Source organism: Thermobia domestica, chromosome 8, assembly GCF_964235325.1.
Source record: "Thermobia domestica chromosome 8, izTheDome1.hap1.1, whole genome shotgun sequence".
Classification (NCBI taxonomy): Eukaryota; Metazoa; Arthropoda; class Insecta; order Zygentoma; family Lepismatidae; genus Thermobia; species Thermobia domestica.
Genome location: NC_137461.1, coordinates 169,844,523 through 169,864,045, shown reverse-complemented (window position 1 = coordinate 169,864,045; position 19,523 = coordinate 169,844,523). Strand labels below are relative to the sequence as shown.

At 36.4% G+C, this 19,523-nt stretch overlaps 1 protein-coding gene across 1 annotated transcript in view; it reads right to left on the bottom strand.

Moving 5' to 3' along the window:
- The window catches only part of LOC145693347 (integral membrane protein 2B), a 284,481-nt gene that overhangs the window by 37,560 nt on the left and 227,398 nt on the right, over positions 1-19,523 (bottom strand). The window contains exon 5 of the mRNA XM_081769264.1: positions 2,442-2,556. Within this exon, the coding sequence (XP_081625390.1) occupies positions 2,442-2,556 (115 nt within the window). The remainder of the gene's footprint in view (positions 1-2,441; positions 2,557-19,523) is intronic.

The following is a 19,523-nucleotide window of genomic DNA, read 5'->3' as shown; positions in this document are numbered from 1 at the left end:
TAGGAAAATTTTTGTCCACGACCTCTCACGTCGACAATGGATTGAAACAAGGAGATGCGTTGTCGCCATTATTATTTAACTTCGTTCTGGGATACGCTATAGGGAAAATCAAAGATAGCAACCAGAGCCTACAGTTGAACGGTATTCACCAGGTTATGGCATATGCTGATGATGTAAATTTAATAGAGGATGATAGGAGAACAATAGAAAGAAATGCAGAGATCTTATTAAACGCTTGCAGGGACATGGGTTTAGAAGTAAATGCAGAGAAAACTAAATACATGGAAGTGCGTCGGGACCGGAATACAGCAAATTATGGATGCATTAAAATATTAAATAATACTTTTGATAAAGTGGATGGTTTCAAATATCTAAAATCAATATTAACAGATGAAAATCATATTCACGAAGAAATTAAATGTCGACTAAAAGCAGGGAATTCGTGTTACTATTCGGTTCAAAATCTCTTGTCGTCGCGAATTCTGTCGAGCAATTTGAAGCTTAAAATATACAAAACGATAATCATGCCTATTGTTCTGTATGGTTGCGGAACATGGTCACTTACTCTGAGGGAAGAACATAGACTGAAAGTATTTGAGAACAAGATCCTGAGACGAATATTCGGACCCAAGAGGAACGGGAATGGGGAATGGCGAAAACTTCATAACAAGGAACTACATAAGTTATATGGTTTACCCAACATTGTTAGGGTCGTCAACTCTAGGAGGCTTAGATGGGCGGGTCATGTAGCTAGAATGGAAGAAAGTAGAAACGCTTTCAAAGTCTTGACTGGAAGACCAATCGGAAAACGACCATTAGCAAGACCTAGGCGCAGATGGGAGGACAATATTAAGATGGATCTCGCAGAGATTGGAATACAAAGTAGAAACTGGATGCAGTTAGCTAAGGATAGAAGTCAGAGGAGAGCTTTTGTGAACGCGGCATTGAAGCTCCGGGTTCCATAGGCCATAGAGTTAGTTAGACTGGAGACAAAAACAAACATGGATTCCCACGATTTGTTCTTGGAGGTCAATGGTCAGAACACTATCCTCATAAAGGGATGGTGAAAGAAGATGTGAATAAGTAATAGCACGTATAGGAATTCTGGAAATGGTTCTTCGTATTTGTTTACCCTGTCTGTCTTGGTAAAACCCTTAGCTATATTGACTCCTTTCATCAGTAGGGAGTTTTAGTAATTCTGGAAAATTCTCAAGATGAAAGATAACCATCTCAATTGTCAACTATATTCGCCTGGCGACTTGTCGAAATGTAGCGGAGGTTCTGAGATATGAATTCCCTTAAGATTTTCTCAACACACCTATTGTTCTGAGGGAATCACTTGTAGCTCATTAACAACAAAAAAGAACAGGTCCCACTAATGAGTCATGCAGAAGCTTTGCAATGTGCGTCTCAACTTCTTGCGTACACATCCACCTATGAACCTCAGTTTACATGCTTTGTCTGTACAACAGAATTGAAGCACATTGGATTTTATCCAAAATGAAAAGAAAACAAACAAAAATAGGGGACTATTCTGCAACAGAAAAGAACAGTAACAACTGAAAAAAAAATCATATAAACTGCATAAAAATTGTTCAAATTATAATTTTGCTTTTCTTGTTTTCAATCTCAATAACTCAGTGTGCTACAATATCAATTTCAATAAATTTCGTACACATGTTCCAATTTTATGGTTGGTTGTGTTATTGTGTTTTCAATCCGAATAATTCAGTGTACCCTAGTTTTGAGGAAGAGAAAGGTAGTATATTTATTAACCATACTGTAGTATTTTTTCTGGTACTGTATTGTTATGATCGTTCTATACACATTATTTAAAGTAGGCGTTGTGCCATTGCTTATTAAAATTTTACAATCAAGTAATACAGAAATCCTATTCTAAAAATACTCTAATCACACTTATTTTCTGTAAGTTGGCCACTTTTCAATGGAACCGATGGTGGCCAACATAGACATGTTTTACTGTAATACTTACAGGTGGATATAAAGATACTATTATACCCACGGCATGAAAAAAATTCTTGGTACTTTCATTTGATTGGTTGGTGGTATTTAACACCCTTCTTCACCACAATGATCTATAAGGTGCGGATCTAAAACTCAACGTGGCATTCTAACAGATAATCTGGATTTGAATGCGGAAACTGTTTTGATTCCTTGATGTTTCCACACACACTTAACGTTGTTCACAATTAATCGACACCTATTCCTACTAAAAATCCCTTGTTTTGTAACACTGAACAATAATACTTGTACTTAGTTCACTCACGAAACGTTACAATTATTCATACGTTTTGTTTCATATTTATAGGTAGGAAACACTAACTTAACATTGTGTTGGAATTGATATCTTATGGTTTTACATTTTTTTACTGATTGATATCAATCGTAACTAGATTATAAACTCTAAAAAAAGTACTAACCAGACCACATCTTCATTACCAGATCAAACAACGACTTAGGGGGTAGAACCTGTCGACGGTTGAGTGGCATTACGAAGCAGCGATGTCCATCGAGATCAATTATTCCAGTTTTATTCTGTAAGAAAGATTAAAATTATTATTATTATATATATATATATATATATATATATATATATATATATATATATATATATATATATACACTGGATTTCGTATTTGTTTGTATCTGAAATTACTGTTTTTAATAGATTCTTGCAATAGTAAGGATGATTACAATGAATTCGCTACAGCAGTGGTTCCCAACCAGCGTGTCGCGAAATTTTAGAATTTACATGAAGCATTTAATTAGCTAAAATCAATTTAGAGAAGACTGTACCAATCATTTCCTCCCGTGGCACCAATAAAATCCCACACAGAGTCACTACTTTATAAGAACTCACGTTCTCACATTATTATAATTAATATCAGCATTAACAAAAAATCAATTAAATGTGTCGCGATCTCGTGGGCGTTCAGTACAGGGTGCTGTCAAGTCAAAGAGGTTGGGAACCACTGCGCTAAGGGAGAAGTTACAACTCTTAATAACCCCCATTGAACCCAAACGTCAGGGTTCCCACAAGAAAATCAAGACCGATTTCCCTTACACAAATTCTTGTTTTCCTTGACATAAATTCTTGAATATAAATGAAGAAATATATGGTAAGTTCTATCATACACTTACTTAATGGTTTCCTCCATCCCCACAGCCGTCCAATACACTCCTTTAATTACCATTTATATATTTGTTACGTTCAATATGTGTAATTGTTATTTACACAAAATCTATCATGTAAGTATATAATAATATACGTATGATACAGTAGCACATACCTTGACATTGCAAATTAGACTTTTTTTTTTTTTTGTTTTGTTTGAGAAAACAATAGAAGCAATATGTTGCAGTCAAGAATATATTTGCCAAATCTTCCTGAGATCTAATATTATCAGTCCTAAAATGAAATGAAATGAAATCTAAGTTTTACGTTCCACGATTGTGCCGTCTAGGCTAAAGTAGACGGTGATGATGAGAAATAAATGAAATGGTGGAAGGAAACGGGAGTCCCAAGAAAACCCATGCAAACGGTGTTTGTCCACCACAAAGCTCACCTGGCACGAGCTGGGATCGAAACAAGAACCCCATGCACCAGAGGTAAACGCTCTATCTAAGTCACTGTAGCCCACTATCAGTCCTTGAAACTCTGAGACATGTTAATCCTCACATTTACATTTTTAAACATAATTGTTTTGCTTTCAGTTCTTGAATTTGTTCTACGAGAGCATTTGTTCTTGTTTCTAACATTATTCCTTTGTTTCTTCTTTGGTTCCAATTTCTTAACTTCAGCACTTAGTTTTCTGTTTTCACCTCTGATTTTACTTTCCTCTGCACTATTGATTCGTTTCTGTTTAAGATATTCATCATAATGTCTCTGAGCTGAACGAACTGGGAGAAGCATTCTTCGATCAACAGGAACAGATTCTACAGCTCCATAGTACATAACGGCATCATGCACCCGCTTCTGCGCTACCACATTTGTTTTCTACAATAGGTGTCTTATTGACTGAGAATTAGCCCTCCACTGAGGCATTACCGTGGGATAAAATTAAACATTTTCACAAAATGCGACAAATAGAATATTCTTGCTTCTTGGACATTACCTTTCCAAAGAAGTCATCTAACCTGATTCTGCCCATCTTCTCTAAAGTCAAGAAACCTCTGAATTTCAGTACAGAAAGACAAATTGATACTTTGCTTTCTCAGCTACAGAATCAGATATTCTGTTATGCTCATGTAGGGTTTGTAGGATGCGTTTCATTCTAGTCTGAGCAAGTTCTGGACTGTTCTTTTGTAACCAGAGGTTCAAAGCTGACAGAACACGTACCAGTTTGCGCCTCAGAGGACTCCTCTCAACAAAAGGCTCTCAACAAACTAGCTTTCAGGCTTGACTGTACCCAGCAAAAAGTTTCGACAGTCACGCCTGAAAGCTAGTTTATCTTTATCTGATGCTTTCAGTTCTTTCAGCCGTTTTTTTCTGTTATCCCCTCTCTGTCTCACACACAAATTATATATAGAGAGCACCTCACTGCTTCAGCACGAACTAGCAACACTGCATCACTATCATCATTGGTAAGAAAAAGATAATATTCGCTCTACCATTGTGGTTCTCTTCACACATCAATCTGTACAATCTGTACAGAGAGAGAACAATTTCAGACTGAAAGAAAGAATGTTACACTTGCATACGTTCCGTGACTTTACATGACATTTTACGCAAAATGTGTGATTTCCGTGAATTTCCTTGACATTCCCTGCTTTTCCAGAATTTTGGAACCCTGAACGTGTAAGTCACATTACAACATTTATTGAGCTCACTGTACCTGCTTGCTTTACCAAAAAAAAAAGTTAGCACAATATACGAAAGAATGGCGGCGAACTTGGTTACTAATAACATGAAATAATATTTTTCTTCTTACACGGGTTTATTTTTTTGTCAAGTTTTAAAAAAAGAATGAAACACACAAAACTTTCTTAAAACCTTTTGGATATCAAAATACTGAAAGCAGTGATGTAAATAAAATGCCCATTTTATAGATACGGTAAGCTATGAACACTTTTTAAACTATATTTCAACATTAACAAATTGTTTTAACACTATGAAACTTCTCAGTGAAAAAACAAGAGTTGAAAAGTGATGAAGGATTTCAACCGGAGAAAAGGAATCAAACACTTACAGTGTTCCAGAATCGCTGCTCCTGCTTAATTATTAAGATAATACTCGCTGTATCGCTATGAATCACTGATCAATTGTAGGTGAGTAGATAGGTTATCATACTACCTCCGATGTTGTAATATTAATGGTGTATGACATACGAAATAACGGTTGATTTAAAAAAAAATTAGAAGGCATGATCTATAACAAAACGATGGTGCATAGAATGCGGTTTAAAATATGACTCTGGATATTCAGTTCCTTTTGTAACGGTTATCTGAGTACTAAACTAAGTTTCCGGATCTGAGGTCGCATCTAAAGGGTTCAAACCTCAGGTTTCTAGGCCTGATGACAAGAATGACGATATTAATAAGGGACATCGGCTTACAGCTCAGCCAAGCATCGGTTTACTTCATTGGAATAGCAATGAATGATGAAATGAAGAAAGAAAGAAGTAAGAAAGAAGAAAGAAGTATATTGCTGGTATACTTCATATCTCATATAATTGAACATTTTTCACAACAGGTGCGTAAAGCAGCAAGTAGCCTTAAGTCCACAGGTTCCCCACTCCTGCCCTACATAAACATTTCTGTTTCTATGATCGTGGTGAATGACGATGGCATGACTACTTTACTTTAGAGTAAATATTAACATGTTTGACCTATGAAGAATCGTAAAATAATAAAAAATATAAACAAAATGAAAGAACACTGAGTGGATTCGAACTATGGTTCTTCAAAGAATCGGCTATTTTAGCCATTAGACCACGACAACTTTGCCTGAATACGTTGTCATTGATATTGTTACTGCAATCGAATGTTGTGTCACCATTTCGAATTTTCTACGATATTTTTCTTTGTTTCATAGACTCTTTCGTATCTCTTATGTTTTCGTCACTCATCTACACTCTGCATAATTTGTATGCAGAACCTCTACCCTCTTACCTAATGTATTCCAGACTTGCATTGCCTCTCTTTACAAAACTATAGCTTTGTCTAACTTAATTCACAAATTTTCCCCCTAGTCGTTGTAGGAATACCAGACTCACGAACAAGTGTACTTGTTTGATCAACAGTACTTCGATGTGCACTGTTTCCTCAGTCTTATTTGCGTTATTATTGTTGTAGAAGAGTCGTTAGTTTTTAACACTGAATAATGAATGTGGTATTATTAATTTTTTTCTTAATATGTATATTTAAAATATGTAATAACCTGATGTATGCCATTTGAAAAAAATACAACTAAAAGTAGAATTGGTAACACTATTAATCCATGGTAGAATGGAGTATGTGAACGTACCGTTGTCGATATTTGCATTATTTATTTATTTATTTATGACTTCTTTTACGTGGCGAAGTTAAGGCTCTGCAGCCTTCTCCGAGCACTTAACCACGTGCATACATTCTTTTCTTTTTTTTTTTTTTTAAAAAAAAAGCACCAATATATAGAAAATATTAACAATTACAAAAGAAAAGTATTAACCACATAAAGAAAGAATATACCACTGAAGTAAAAAAAATAGTTAAACACTTCAAAAACAAAAATGGAAAATAATATACAATATAGGAAACAAAATAACATGGAGAAACTTAAAATGCATATATCATGTAGCGGTACCAGAACTATGAATATATAAGCTGTACAAATTAGCATAGGTTACCTATTGGTTGTGTGTTCATATGTGGGTTATTAATAATCTCGTAAAACGAAGATGACTCATGAGCTACCAGTATCCTTATCTTTACTTAAGAGAAGGGAATTTACAGATTTTTTAAATTTGGCAACTGTGGAAACGTTGTGTATTAATTGAGGTAAACTGTTCCAGAGGCGTGTAGTACTTACTGTGAAGGATTTTGAGCATGAATCAGAATTGTGACTGGGTATGGAGAGTAAGAAATTATCTTGTGATCTTGTGCTTCTAGTATGAAAGTCTGATAAATATAAAAATCTACGGGCAAGATACGATGGTTCTGACGTAGTAAGTATTTTGTACAATAGGGTAAGATTATGTAAATTTCTTCTTCCAACTAACGTCAGCCATGATAGTTTTTTATAAAAGGATGTGAGATGTTCCCTGTAAGTTATATTGAAAATAAATCTAACGCATGCATTTTGCACTCTTTGCAAGCGCTTTGATTGATTTTCTGTTAGATCAGAATAGACTGAGTCACAATAGTCAAGATGTGGAAACACCAGTACCTTGACAAGTTTGATCTTCAGAGATATTGGTAAGAAATTTCTTAGTCGGTTTAACGTATGCAGGGCACCAAATGCTCTCTTACAAACTCCATTTATTTGATCTGACCAGGAGAGATTTTGATTTAGTATGACTCCCAAATTTTTGACAGTTGTGGAGAATGGAATAACAGTATTGGACAATTTTATATTCGGGAGCTGATAGATATTAATAGAAGAGAGAATTCTTGGAGAGCCAATTAAGATGCACTGCGATTTTGTTGCATTTAATTTTAACCCATGAGCCGTAGACCACTCGCTGATTTTGTTTAACTCAGTATTTATTTTTTCAATCGCATTATTAATATCTTGTGGGGGAAAAGAAGCATATAACTGAAAATCATCAGCGTAAATATGGTATTTACAATAGGTGAGAATTTTAGGGAGATCATTAATGTAAAGGGCAAAGAGAAGGGGACCTAGTACGCTACCCTGCGGCACTCCACTGTTGATACAATGATATGTCGATATGTGATCCTGATTGATCACTACTCTTTGTTTACGTTCATGAAGGTAAGAATGAAACCATTTAACCACTGGATCAGAAAAATTAAACAATAATGATAATTTCTGAAGTAATATGTCAAAATCAATCGTTTGAAATGCTTTACTATAGTCAAGTAGAGTCAGAAGCGTTAGTTTTCTATTATCAATAGCCCATCTTATATCCTCAGTTACGTTTACTAGTGCAGTGCATGTGCTGTGATTACTTCGAAAACCAGATTGAAATGTATCCAATAAATTATTTGTTGTTAAGTATTCCCGAATTTGATCATTTACAATATATTCAAAAACTTTTGAAAGCACGGGAAGGACACTAATAGGACGATAGTCTGAGATATTGTCAGCGTTGTTCTTTTTTGAAAGTGGGCGGACCTTAGCGAGTTTCCATACTGTGGGAAAAGTGCCTGTGGCAAGAGAGTAATTAAATATGTCAGTGATAGGATTAAGTACATGCGGTAGGATTTTCCTGATCATGGTTATTGAAATATCATCTGTACCAGTGGCTTGAGATTTAATTCTTTGGATCGCTTTTAATACATGTGCAGGCTGTACGTGAGAAAACGAGAACAGAGAGTTAATTTCTGAAGCTACAATATTATTCATTGTTTGCAGTTTCATGGAGGCTGGTATCATACGGCTTTGACAGAAAAAAGTGTTCAATTCATCTGGCGTATAGTTAACTGCGTTCTTGGCTATGTTTCTCCCAACACCTAATACTTTTAGCCGTTTCCAAAGAACTGCTCCATTATTTTCAAATTCAAGTATTTCATAGGCAAAGCGCCGTTTTGCCTTCCTTACTTCTTGAGTGCAACGGTTTCTTAATATTCTATAGTTTTCAAATTTTGTATTGGGACTTATTGTGCTATCACTGGAAGGATCACTATTTTTCACATGTCTCCTGTATGCTCTATAAGCTTTATCTCTCCGCGCCATTAACGAACGTAATTCATCGGTTAACCATGGTGATGGAGGTCGCGAAACGCGTTTCTTAACTACAGGGGCGTGTCTATCATACAAATTTATTATTAAAGAATTTAGAGTATTTACCTGCTCGTCAACTGTAGGGAGGCAGTTTATTGATTGCCACGGCAAGCAGGCAGCGTCGATGTTCAGGTCTACTTCATTCATGTATCTAAAGTCTCTATATGATGTGAATTTAGTTTTATATTGCGGAACTCGAAGTTTGTAGGATATATATAACATATCATGGTACGAGATGCCGGGTGTGTGGATTTGACCGTGGCTAATTACGTGTTCTTCCTTGGATACCAGTATCACATCTATCCATGATTCTGAGTTCCTTATGTGATGGGTTGGACCAAGATGACAGATAGCAAGGTTAAGGCCCGAGATCGTATCCCGATATTGCAAGACTTCGTCTTTCGTTGTTAAAAGATCCCAATTTGTATCACCCATTATTATGGAATGTTGGTAATTGGGTAAATGTTTTGCAATATCGTCAACAAAGTTTATGAAAGATGTACGGGGGGGACGATACACAACACTCAAAAGCAATGTCTGGTGACCTACAGTGACTTCGAGTATAATATATTCTGAACTACTGTTATATACACCAGCTGACTGAGACAGAAGTTTGACCTGGAAGTTGTCTCGTAAGTATATTGCCACACCCCCGCCGCGTTTACCCTTTCTATTGTTTGTAAAGAGATGAAAACCTGATAAATGGACGAGGTTGTTTGAGAGGGAATCCTGTAGCCAAGACTCAGAAATAAGTACTGCATGCACATGTTTAAAAGAGGATACAATGCTTTCAATTTCCACGAAATTTGAAAGAAGGCTTTGCGCGTTGAAATGAATAGCGTTGAAGTTCCCTTCGGCAAATTCTGGTTTCTGGTCATGAGAGGTAGTTTCCAAAGGGGAGGGAGGAAGGTCATTGTCACTTTCTATGAGGGTGGAAGTGTCAAGCCCACTGAAACAGTTAGAAATCAAGGTTGCCATATTTAAATCTGCGAATGTGTCATTCATTGTCCTATCTTGAGAAGATAATCAAATGCAATGTATTGTAATATACTTGAAATGTTAACAAGAATCCCTTCTCTACTATACATACGTACAAGATAATCGGTAGTTCTACTTACCAGAATATTCATCAAAAAGAAAAACAAGACGAAAACACCGACATAACACCAAAATAATAACATGAACACACAGAGAGAGAACAAAGCGTCTCCTGCCGACACTGTATACATAAACAACACAACTACACACACACAAGATATCCGGCACATGAGAAGAATTTTGTAGGCACTGCACAAGAAAAATATATGTCTCTTAGACATCCCTAGCTTTGCAATATGAAGTGGAGTACAAATACGAATTGAAATAGTTATTGACAGATACATTAAATACACTGAACTATAAAAATAAGTCACGAAACTAACAGAAAATAAAAAAATATGTTGAATAGAAACACATTTCAAGAAAGTGTTCATAATTATTCACAGAAACGTGCTACCAGGAGAGCACCTATATGTTATCCATCTGAGCAAAGCTGTTAATATAATGCTTAATATTTCCATGTTTCACTACAATTTGTCCATCGTAAGTCCAAGTGTTCTTAAAGCCGAACCGAGCTGATGCTGCTTTGTAGAGCTGCAAGCGCTGAGAACACAGGTCTTCACGAATTGTTATTTTCGTTCCTTTAAGTTTGTTCTTATTTGCAAACACCTTCGCCCTGGTCTGATAATTGGTGAATTTAACTATGATAGGTCTAAGTTTGCCTGAGACATGGGGACCAACACGATGGCTGCGACACACTTCACTTGGTGTAACTTCCACACCCATTTTTTCCTTAAACAGTGAGATCACTGATTCTGTAGTATCTTCATCTGCCTTGTGTGGTACACCAAAAATGCGTACACTATTTCTTCGTGAATATTGTTCTAGATGAACTACTCTCTCGTGAAGATTGGAAATTTCTCCAGAAAGATCGTTGATAGTATCTTCCTTTTTCTTTAGCTTTTCTTCAAAGTCATGCACCACTTCTGTATTGAATTTCAAAAGGTCTTCAATACGTTGCACTACAAGATTTGTCACAGTTTCAATGATATTGTCCACCATGATTTTCATTACTTCGGGGGATTGTATCACTGATTTTACCTCCGCACAAATTTGTTTTGCCAGTTCGCCGTGAGAGGGCTTCTCCGGGAGACAAGATGGGCTGCTGACTTTCTTCTGTGGAGCCATGCTTTCGAAATATATTTATCAAGACAAATGTCCTCACTTAGAATATTTAGAACTCACGAATTTGGAAGCACAGCACCCACACACTATCACACAAAGGGTTGTAAGTTTACATGAAAATCTCGTTCTGCATTTTATAAAATACTGTGATTTTCCTGGGAGCACGATCAACACAAGTCTAACGTCCCGCCGCCATTAGATTTCAACTCCCATTATATAAGATTTCATTGTTTACTTATCTATTTAAATATTAGTTTAGACGTTATACGGTCATATCAAGATAAGCTTGTATATAGTGTGTTTGTGATGGCTGAGTGTGTACATGGGTAACATTTATTTTCCCTGGGAAATATATTCAATTCACGCATTGTTTAAAAGCCTATTGAAATTACCGATTAGTAGGCGCAGAGTTTTTCGCAATTTGAAATTAAATATTTCGCATTTGAAATTAAATATTTCGCATTTGAAATTAAAAATTTCGTATTCTGTCGCATTTTGAGATATAAAATTTCTCCTTTTGTCGCTAAGTAAATTATTTTATAAGCTCTAACATAGACCCAATAAACAATAATGCTACTTAGGACAATGAAGTTATTCCTTATAAACCTACTAACAACAAATTACTTCTTTCTTCTTTTACAAGTCCAAAAACATAAAATACACTACCACAGTATCATCACAATTGCCGTTACAAAACACCATACATTGTACTAGCTATATACCAAAAACACATACACATGCAAAAAAGGGAAAAACATACATACAATATATTAGCGCAGTATCTAAATGTATATCTCGTCTGCAAATTATTACTCTGATTAACTGTTCAGCATGTTGCACGTTTCCACATTTTCTTCTTTCATTTATAGCCTTCTAACATCGATTACCAAACTGTATTATGAATGAATGAATAAATGAATGAATAAATAAATGAATGAATGAATGAATAAATGAATGAATAAATGAATAAATAAATAAATAAACTCACAGTTTTCGTTATTAGAAGCCATATTGAAGACAGGCACAAGTTACTGAAATTTAAATTTTCCTTCTCTTCTTGAAAATTACAAGCTCTTTTAGCGTATGTATTCCACAAAAGCACCGAAATTGGGATTTCTGCTGTTTTATCACGACGCTGAATGTTCCACACAGACCCGTATCTACACAGGCCCCCCTAAATTTTTACTGGCCTCCCTAAAATTTTCACGGTAGGCTTGCAAATGAACTATAATATGGTTGGATCGCACCCCCCGTAACTTCTACCGGACACTCCCTACATTTTGGGTTGGCTACGGTTCTGGTTCCATATCCCACAACTACCAGGTATGAACTTGAAACGGAAGTTACAAGTAATCAGTGTTGCCGATTGTAAAAGGAAAACATTGCTTGAAAAACTGTACTTTTTATTTCTGTATTTTAACAACTCAAATTGTTTTAAAAAATTCGTTAAGTTGTCGCGTTTTGCGGCATATTTCGCTCAAAATGTCAGTTATCGCATTTTGTCGCGAGTTTAAAATACCTATTTTGTTACTCAATCTGACGTAGTTCGCTGAAAAACCAACTCTCGGCTTTGTAGGAAAACTTTCACGATTTCGCAACTTGCGAGAAACTCCTGCCCCTACCGATTAGCCTATATAAAAACAAAAGTAGTAAAGTGCAGACTGTTTGAAACGGGAATACAGGGTTTGTCCGGAAAGTAATAGGACTGAGTCGATTTAAAAAAAAATATTGAGCCAATCGTTACAATTCTTTTAAAACTTTCAAAATAGGCTCCTTCTGCGTCGATGCAGCGCTGCCAGCGCGATTTCCAAGCATTGAAGGCGTCACGGAAGTCATTCTCCGGAATAGCCTTGAGAGCCGCGGTGCAAACTGCTTGGATCCCCTCTGTCGTCTCAAAATGCTTGCCTTTCATCGGGCGTTTCAGGCGAGGAAACAAAAAGAAGTCCAGGAGCCATATCTGGGCTGTAGGGCGGCTGCGGAAGCGTTGGGATGCCGGCTTTGGTCAGGTAGCTGTTCACAAGAAAGGCGGTGTGAGCCGGGGCGTTATCGTGGTGCAGCTTCCAGTCGGCTCCGATGTCTGGTCGGACCCGATTGACCCTTCGTTTGAGTCTCTTGAGCACTTCCACGTAAAACTTGGCATTGACGGTTTGTCCAGGAGGAACAAATTCATGGTGGACGATGCCTTTGATGTCAAAAAAGACAATGAGCATCGTTTTCACTTTGGATTTGCTCCTTCTTCCCTTTTTTGGGCGAGGAAACGCCGGCGTGTGCCACTCGGAAGATTGCCTCTTTGTCTCGGGATCATACTCAAAGATACATGATTCGTCACCTGTGATTACGTTATTCAAAAATTGGGGGTCACTTTCACACATGTTCAAATTTTCTTGGCACAATTCCACTCGCCGCAATTTCTGGTCGTCAGTGAGCACTTTTGGGACAATCTTCGCGCATGTTCAAATGCTCCGTCACAATTTCATGAACCACAGTTTTTGGTAAATTTAACATCTGGGCAATTAAACGAATACTTAGTCGACGGTCTGAGTTCAAAACTTCGCGCACACGAGTCACATTGTCGGTGTTTGTCGAAGGTCTTCCAGCACGGTCTTCATCGGCGACCTCTTCCCGGCCCTCCGAAAAGGCCTTGTACCACCGAAACACACCACTTCTTGCTAAAGCATTATCTGGGTAAGCCTGCTTGATCATATCAAACGTCTCTGTCGCAGATTTACCAAGTTTAACACAGAATTTAATCGCGTACCTCTGCTCTAACGAACGCTGCATTTTCGGCCTGCACCACTCACAGAAACACGTCGCGCGAAAAAGCCTGTCCTGACTCTCCGTGTGCTCGACCGTGTGCCCGAACTGACCAGCCGCTCGTTCGTTAGATAGGAACGCCCTCTACCGGATTTAGTCGGTGCGCGCACGCTCCGAAGTACAGTCATGGCGGAATAAAATCAGTCCTATTACTTCCCGGACAAACCCTTTAGATCATACCAATTTATTGCTGCATTTGGAAACGGCTTTCTTGGGCTAAACCACTGATGCAAACGCGAGCTTCAAGACGAGCTTTAATTTATTGTATTTTATTTATTCTGAAAACGAAGTGTGCAATTTGGAAGATAATTTTTGTATGACAAACTAGCATATCTAGCCGAAATTTTCGACATATATATAAAATGGAAGGACTTTGAGAAAAAAGTTTCTGCAGTTTTCAGTGACAGGAGGTAAATTATCTTGCTTTCTTCTCGCTGAAAATTTTGACAATCAGCATACATAAAGCACCAATGAATATTTAAAGAAGATAAAAGAATACCTCGAACTTGACTAATATAACAGCTTTTCAGAGTCAGAATAGGTAAATTGTTCTTTTGGTACATCTGATGAGATCAACATACAAAATGCCACTAACCTAACTCTCAATGACCAAAAATGAACTGTTAGATTTTGTCATGCGATTCTACTTTACAAATAAAATTTTTAGACATTCAGTGGAGTCTGTAGAAGCCAACTATGCTCAAAAGGTCAGTCACCTATGCTTGGTCAGCCTTGCCAGCTCTATTGTGAGTTGAAACTAAAAATTACTGTTTTATTTCTGTATAGCTATAAGAATACTATATAGAACTGAAAAACTATAAAACAACCTGAGTTGTAACACTACCGAAAAAACGACAGAAAGACGGATATTTGCCTATTGTCAAAATTTAACACAGATATATCAAAACAGAAGGACAAAGATGTGTGAAAACCAAGGGATAGCTACCGATTTCACAAGAATTCTAGCTGGCGTAGCGAATCTATCAAAACAGACTGTGAATTCGTTCCAGGTTTACCAGATGGAACAGTCTGTAATATCAAATAATAATAATTAAAATATGTAAGAATTATTGTGTTTAAGAGTCAATTATGTCTTGGAAAGCTACGCGTACCCTTATTGTTTGTTTACCTTTTCCGCCCTTCCGCATATCGTATCATAAAACTTTCTTTCAGCCGCGAGAAAAAAAAAAAAAGTACTATCCGGTATTGGGGTCGGGGGAGATTAGGCTTTCTGCTGGGAACAGACGGAGACTAGTAATCTTTACCCTAAGAAAATGATTCAAATAAAGTTAATAGAGGATGACAACTCCATACTACATATATATATGGTAGCAAAGATATGTAAATACTTGTAAGTAAAGTAGATGTATGTTTAATTTCATTCTATAGTTAATAATTTGTAAAATTGTCACCCGGAAGCAGAAGACTCCGAAATGTTATGGTTGTCAGCGACATTTTGAATTCCTTCCGCTAGAGGGCACCAGTGACTAGAAAAATATAAGAAAAGAGTTGTTGATTGAGTTGATTTTAGTTTAGCGTCCCTTTCAGCAGCGAGGCTATATGAGACGTGGACCTACTGATTAACGTGGAATCCGAACCACATGAGCTCCCGCCGGGAATTGAACCCGGGTCTCCCACGCCAAAGGCGCGTACGCTAACCGCTTAGCCACGGAGGAGCTCTAATATAAGAAATATAAGAAAAGAAAATATCAGATGGTGAAAAACATATTCACCGGCCTATTTTAAATGTAAAATTTGAATGTTATATCAGATGGGGACTATAACATATTTGGTATCTCATGAAAGGCTAAAGCATGCAGATTTTAGTGCTTGATTCGAAACGAGGTGACAATCTATAAGAAGTGAATGATTTGAGTATAAAGTCAATGTAAATAAAAATAGGCATACTTCCTCCCAAAGTTTCGTTAGTAGGTAGATATACAATAGAAAAGGTTATCTTTATTGAAAAGCCAGTAGCATTGATGCAAGACACGACTCGTGTGTGTCAGATCCCTTTTACAAGACCGAAAATCTGGAGAAGAACGGAGCAGTTGGCGGCTATATCGAGTCTGTGCAGTTGCTGCTTGTGTGACAATAGTTGTTTCAGCATGAACACTATAAATTCACCAGAGTTAGTTGTAATTGAAGATAGGTGATTATATTCAAGTTGAGTTTAATTAAGCACGAGAAGTTGCATTATTAGTATTCAAAATAAGTTGATGAACTGTTCCAATGTTCAGGACAATTTTAATTTAGACCATATGGATTTTGAGATCCAAACTAACAATACTGTAAACAAAATAAAGCATCTTGCGTATGCAGCAACAGATCCAAACTAACAATACTGTAAACAAAATGAAGCATCTTGCGTATGCAGCAACAAACAACTAATAATAATAATTAAAAAAAAGTGCAATTAAAACAAAGTTTCAAGTGGTTAAAAGGCAGTGGCATTAAAGTTATAATCAGGCACCAAGGACTTAATATACGCCTGAACGTTACGGAAACCGTTCTAAGAAGAAAATTATCACTAAGGAAGAAGAGACACTAAAATCGGGATTAATGCTGTGAAGTAATGGACATACCTACCGGAGAATTAAAGAAGATGAACTGTGCATTGGATATAAATATATATTACTAACTGTGAACTAGTGATTTAAAAAATCATAAGATAGTTCTTTCGGTTCAGTTGTGTGCATATAGTATATTGATATAAATTAAGTGCTTTGGTTTAAGTGATTAAGTGTTGTGTTAAGATAAAAGTGTTTATTAAACCACATGAAGTTATCACCTTCTCTAACAGAATTTCAGCTGGTATGGTAAGTACCAGAATAATTTGTTTGTTTCTTGCAGGCTTGCTGGATTCCATGTTCTTCAATATCAGATGTTCGAAACTAGTAAGGTTATCACACACCTATTCTTTGATAAACTAAGGTGGCAGATAATTCATGCGTAAGTCCATATATCAAAGAAAGTCCGAAAGGGGCTACAGGACTTTAAATAAGGAACTCACACTTACAGGAATGGCGTTATTGAAATTATATAAAGATTTTTTTTTTTTTTTTTTTTTTTTTTTAAATCTTGGCTCTACCGACTTTTACCTAAATTTCATTAATTCCTATTATTTTATTTGGCATATCATTAAATTTTCTTTAAATTTGGATGATAAAACATTCCTGTAGGTAAAGGGGTAGTAAGGAAGAGATTTACATATGATTTCAATACGGAAATTTCTCTTTTCTTCCCCTGTACTCCAAAAGTCCTTTTTGGATTTGTGTTGTCAGGATCCCATAATCACAAAGAAGGTCATAGAAACTTCGCTAGCGTTGCCAACGGCATGCTTCTGAGAATGAGCATTATTTTACAATTCTTACCTTTAACTTTCTCTGATGCCCCTTGGCATGTTACTTGCATTTAGAAGAACGCGCTCGCTTGCGTATTAACATAGGTCTATGAACACGAAGTCTAATACTTAGAATGAGATACTAAATATTATTATCATTACCAGTATCATTATTATTATTAATCAAAAAGGATGTGTCGCAATATCGTGCGCGTCCAGTGCAGTATATCCTCGGTCAAAAAAGGTTAAAAACCAATGTGCTAACCAACTACTTTTCGAAGGTGGGTTTTGAGTACTGCTAACTGGTAAACATACATACACAAATTAATAACGGAAACTGCCTGACTGCTTGGTTTTTTCTCTCTTCTAGTCCTTTGTTTACGGTAAAATGATGATTACTCATGTATAAGGAACTCATACATGTGTAATGCTGTGCGAAGTGTATAAGAAATATATTGTGGCACAATTACGTTGTATTTCTAATAAAGCATGTAACTCCCTCTCTCTGTGTGTGTAAAATTGCTCTGCTTTTCCCAATTTTACGACACAGGAAATTAGAATTTAAGGGCGGAAGCTTCCGAGACTTATTTTTTAAATTAAACCTTGGATATCTTTTTCTTCCCTTTCTTTCTTTTTTGAAATACATTTTGGAAATACATGTTTTCCAAACACAGAATTTTGAAACAACACATGAAATTTTCTTTCATGAAAATGATAGTCATTTCTATTTATGTAACTTATACAGACATATGATAACCTTTCTGGACAGAAGTGAACAATGTCAATCATTGGAGGAGATCATAGCAATAGCAGGGGTACCCATTTTGTTGCGATTCAACATTGCGTTGATTCCTTTTGCTCACACATGGAAACCTTTTCTTTCATATAATGTTTACTTACTTGGCTATAATCATAACTAGTTTCGCAAAGAGAACAAGTGTAGCCCTCCCGAAAGGCTGCTATTTTTGGAATTATATCTTCACTATCCCCAGCGAATCAACACTACTACTTTCGAACTACTAGGAAATGACCATCCTGTTGTGTACACACGTGTTGCTACCTAGTGATTAAATTTGTTACGATAAGCGTGAAACGACCTGCAGTATTTGTACTTGTTTAGAAAGTTTTAGTACAGAAATTCTAATATTTAAAATATAATTTTTTAAAGTGTAAAAGTGGAGATGGGATTGATTCTACTTAATGGTAAAAGCAGAACAATTGACATTTGATAAAGAGTACTTTAAACTTATTTTTTCACATTTTAATCTCCAAAATTAAATGAGATTGGAAAACTTAACGAGGTTAATTAATCTTATTTTGTGAGGAAGAGTGTCTCAAGATATACGGAAATATTTCTTTGGAGCTACACTTTGTGCACTCCGTAAGAAAGAAGGCGAATTCGTCCAAGAATAGCTGTAGGTTGCATCTTAAGAAGATTGGCTTCTAAGCTCGCATGCTCCAGTGTTTATCAGCAATGCTCTTCCTATTTCCAGCCCAACCAATTAGGGTTCGCAACAAAAAGAGGGTGTGAAGCAATTATCCATTTAACTCGAACTTTTATCAAGAACCATGAAAATTCACAGCACGTCATTCTCAAAATAGGCTATAAAAATGCCTTTAATACAGTGGAACATGATATCATGCTAAGTGAAATGAAGCAACAGCTCCCTGCCGTCTATCCCTTTTTCTGGCAAAGTTATGCTTGTCCATCAATGCTGTTTTTTGGAGAGAAAACAATACTGTCCCAGGTCGGTTGTCAACAAGGGGATCCCGCTGGCCCAATGCTTTTCAGCTTATCAATCCATACTACAGTTCGCAAATCACCAACTGAACTAAACTTATTTTATCTGGATGATGGTACTTTGGGTGGGTCCCCACAATCCGTTTTTCAGGATGTGAATATTTTATTAGCGGAGTCTAAATGCATTGGTTTAGAAGGTAATCCTTCTAAATGTGAACTGTTTTTCACATCTGGACAAGTGGATTCCACTATTGTATCACGATTGCAACAGCTTCTTCCTGGTATTCGAACAGTTAATGGGAACCAGTTATTTCTTTTAGGTGCTCCACTGCATGAAACAGGATACGAAATAGCTTTTAATGAGCTCCTAAATCAGTTTAAAAATGTTATTGAACGTTTAAAAAATTTACCATCTCACTTGGCATATTTCCTTCTAAAAAAACTGCATGGGTATATCAAAGTTACAATATTTTCTTCAAACTACTCCAACATGG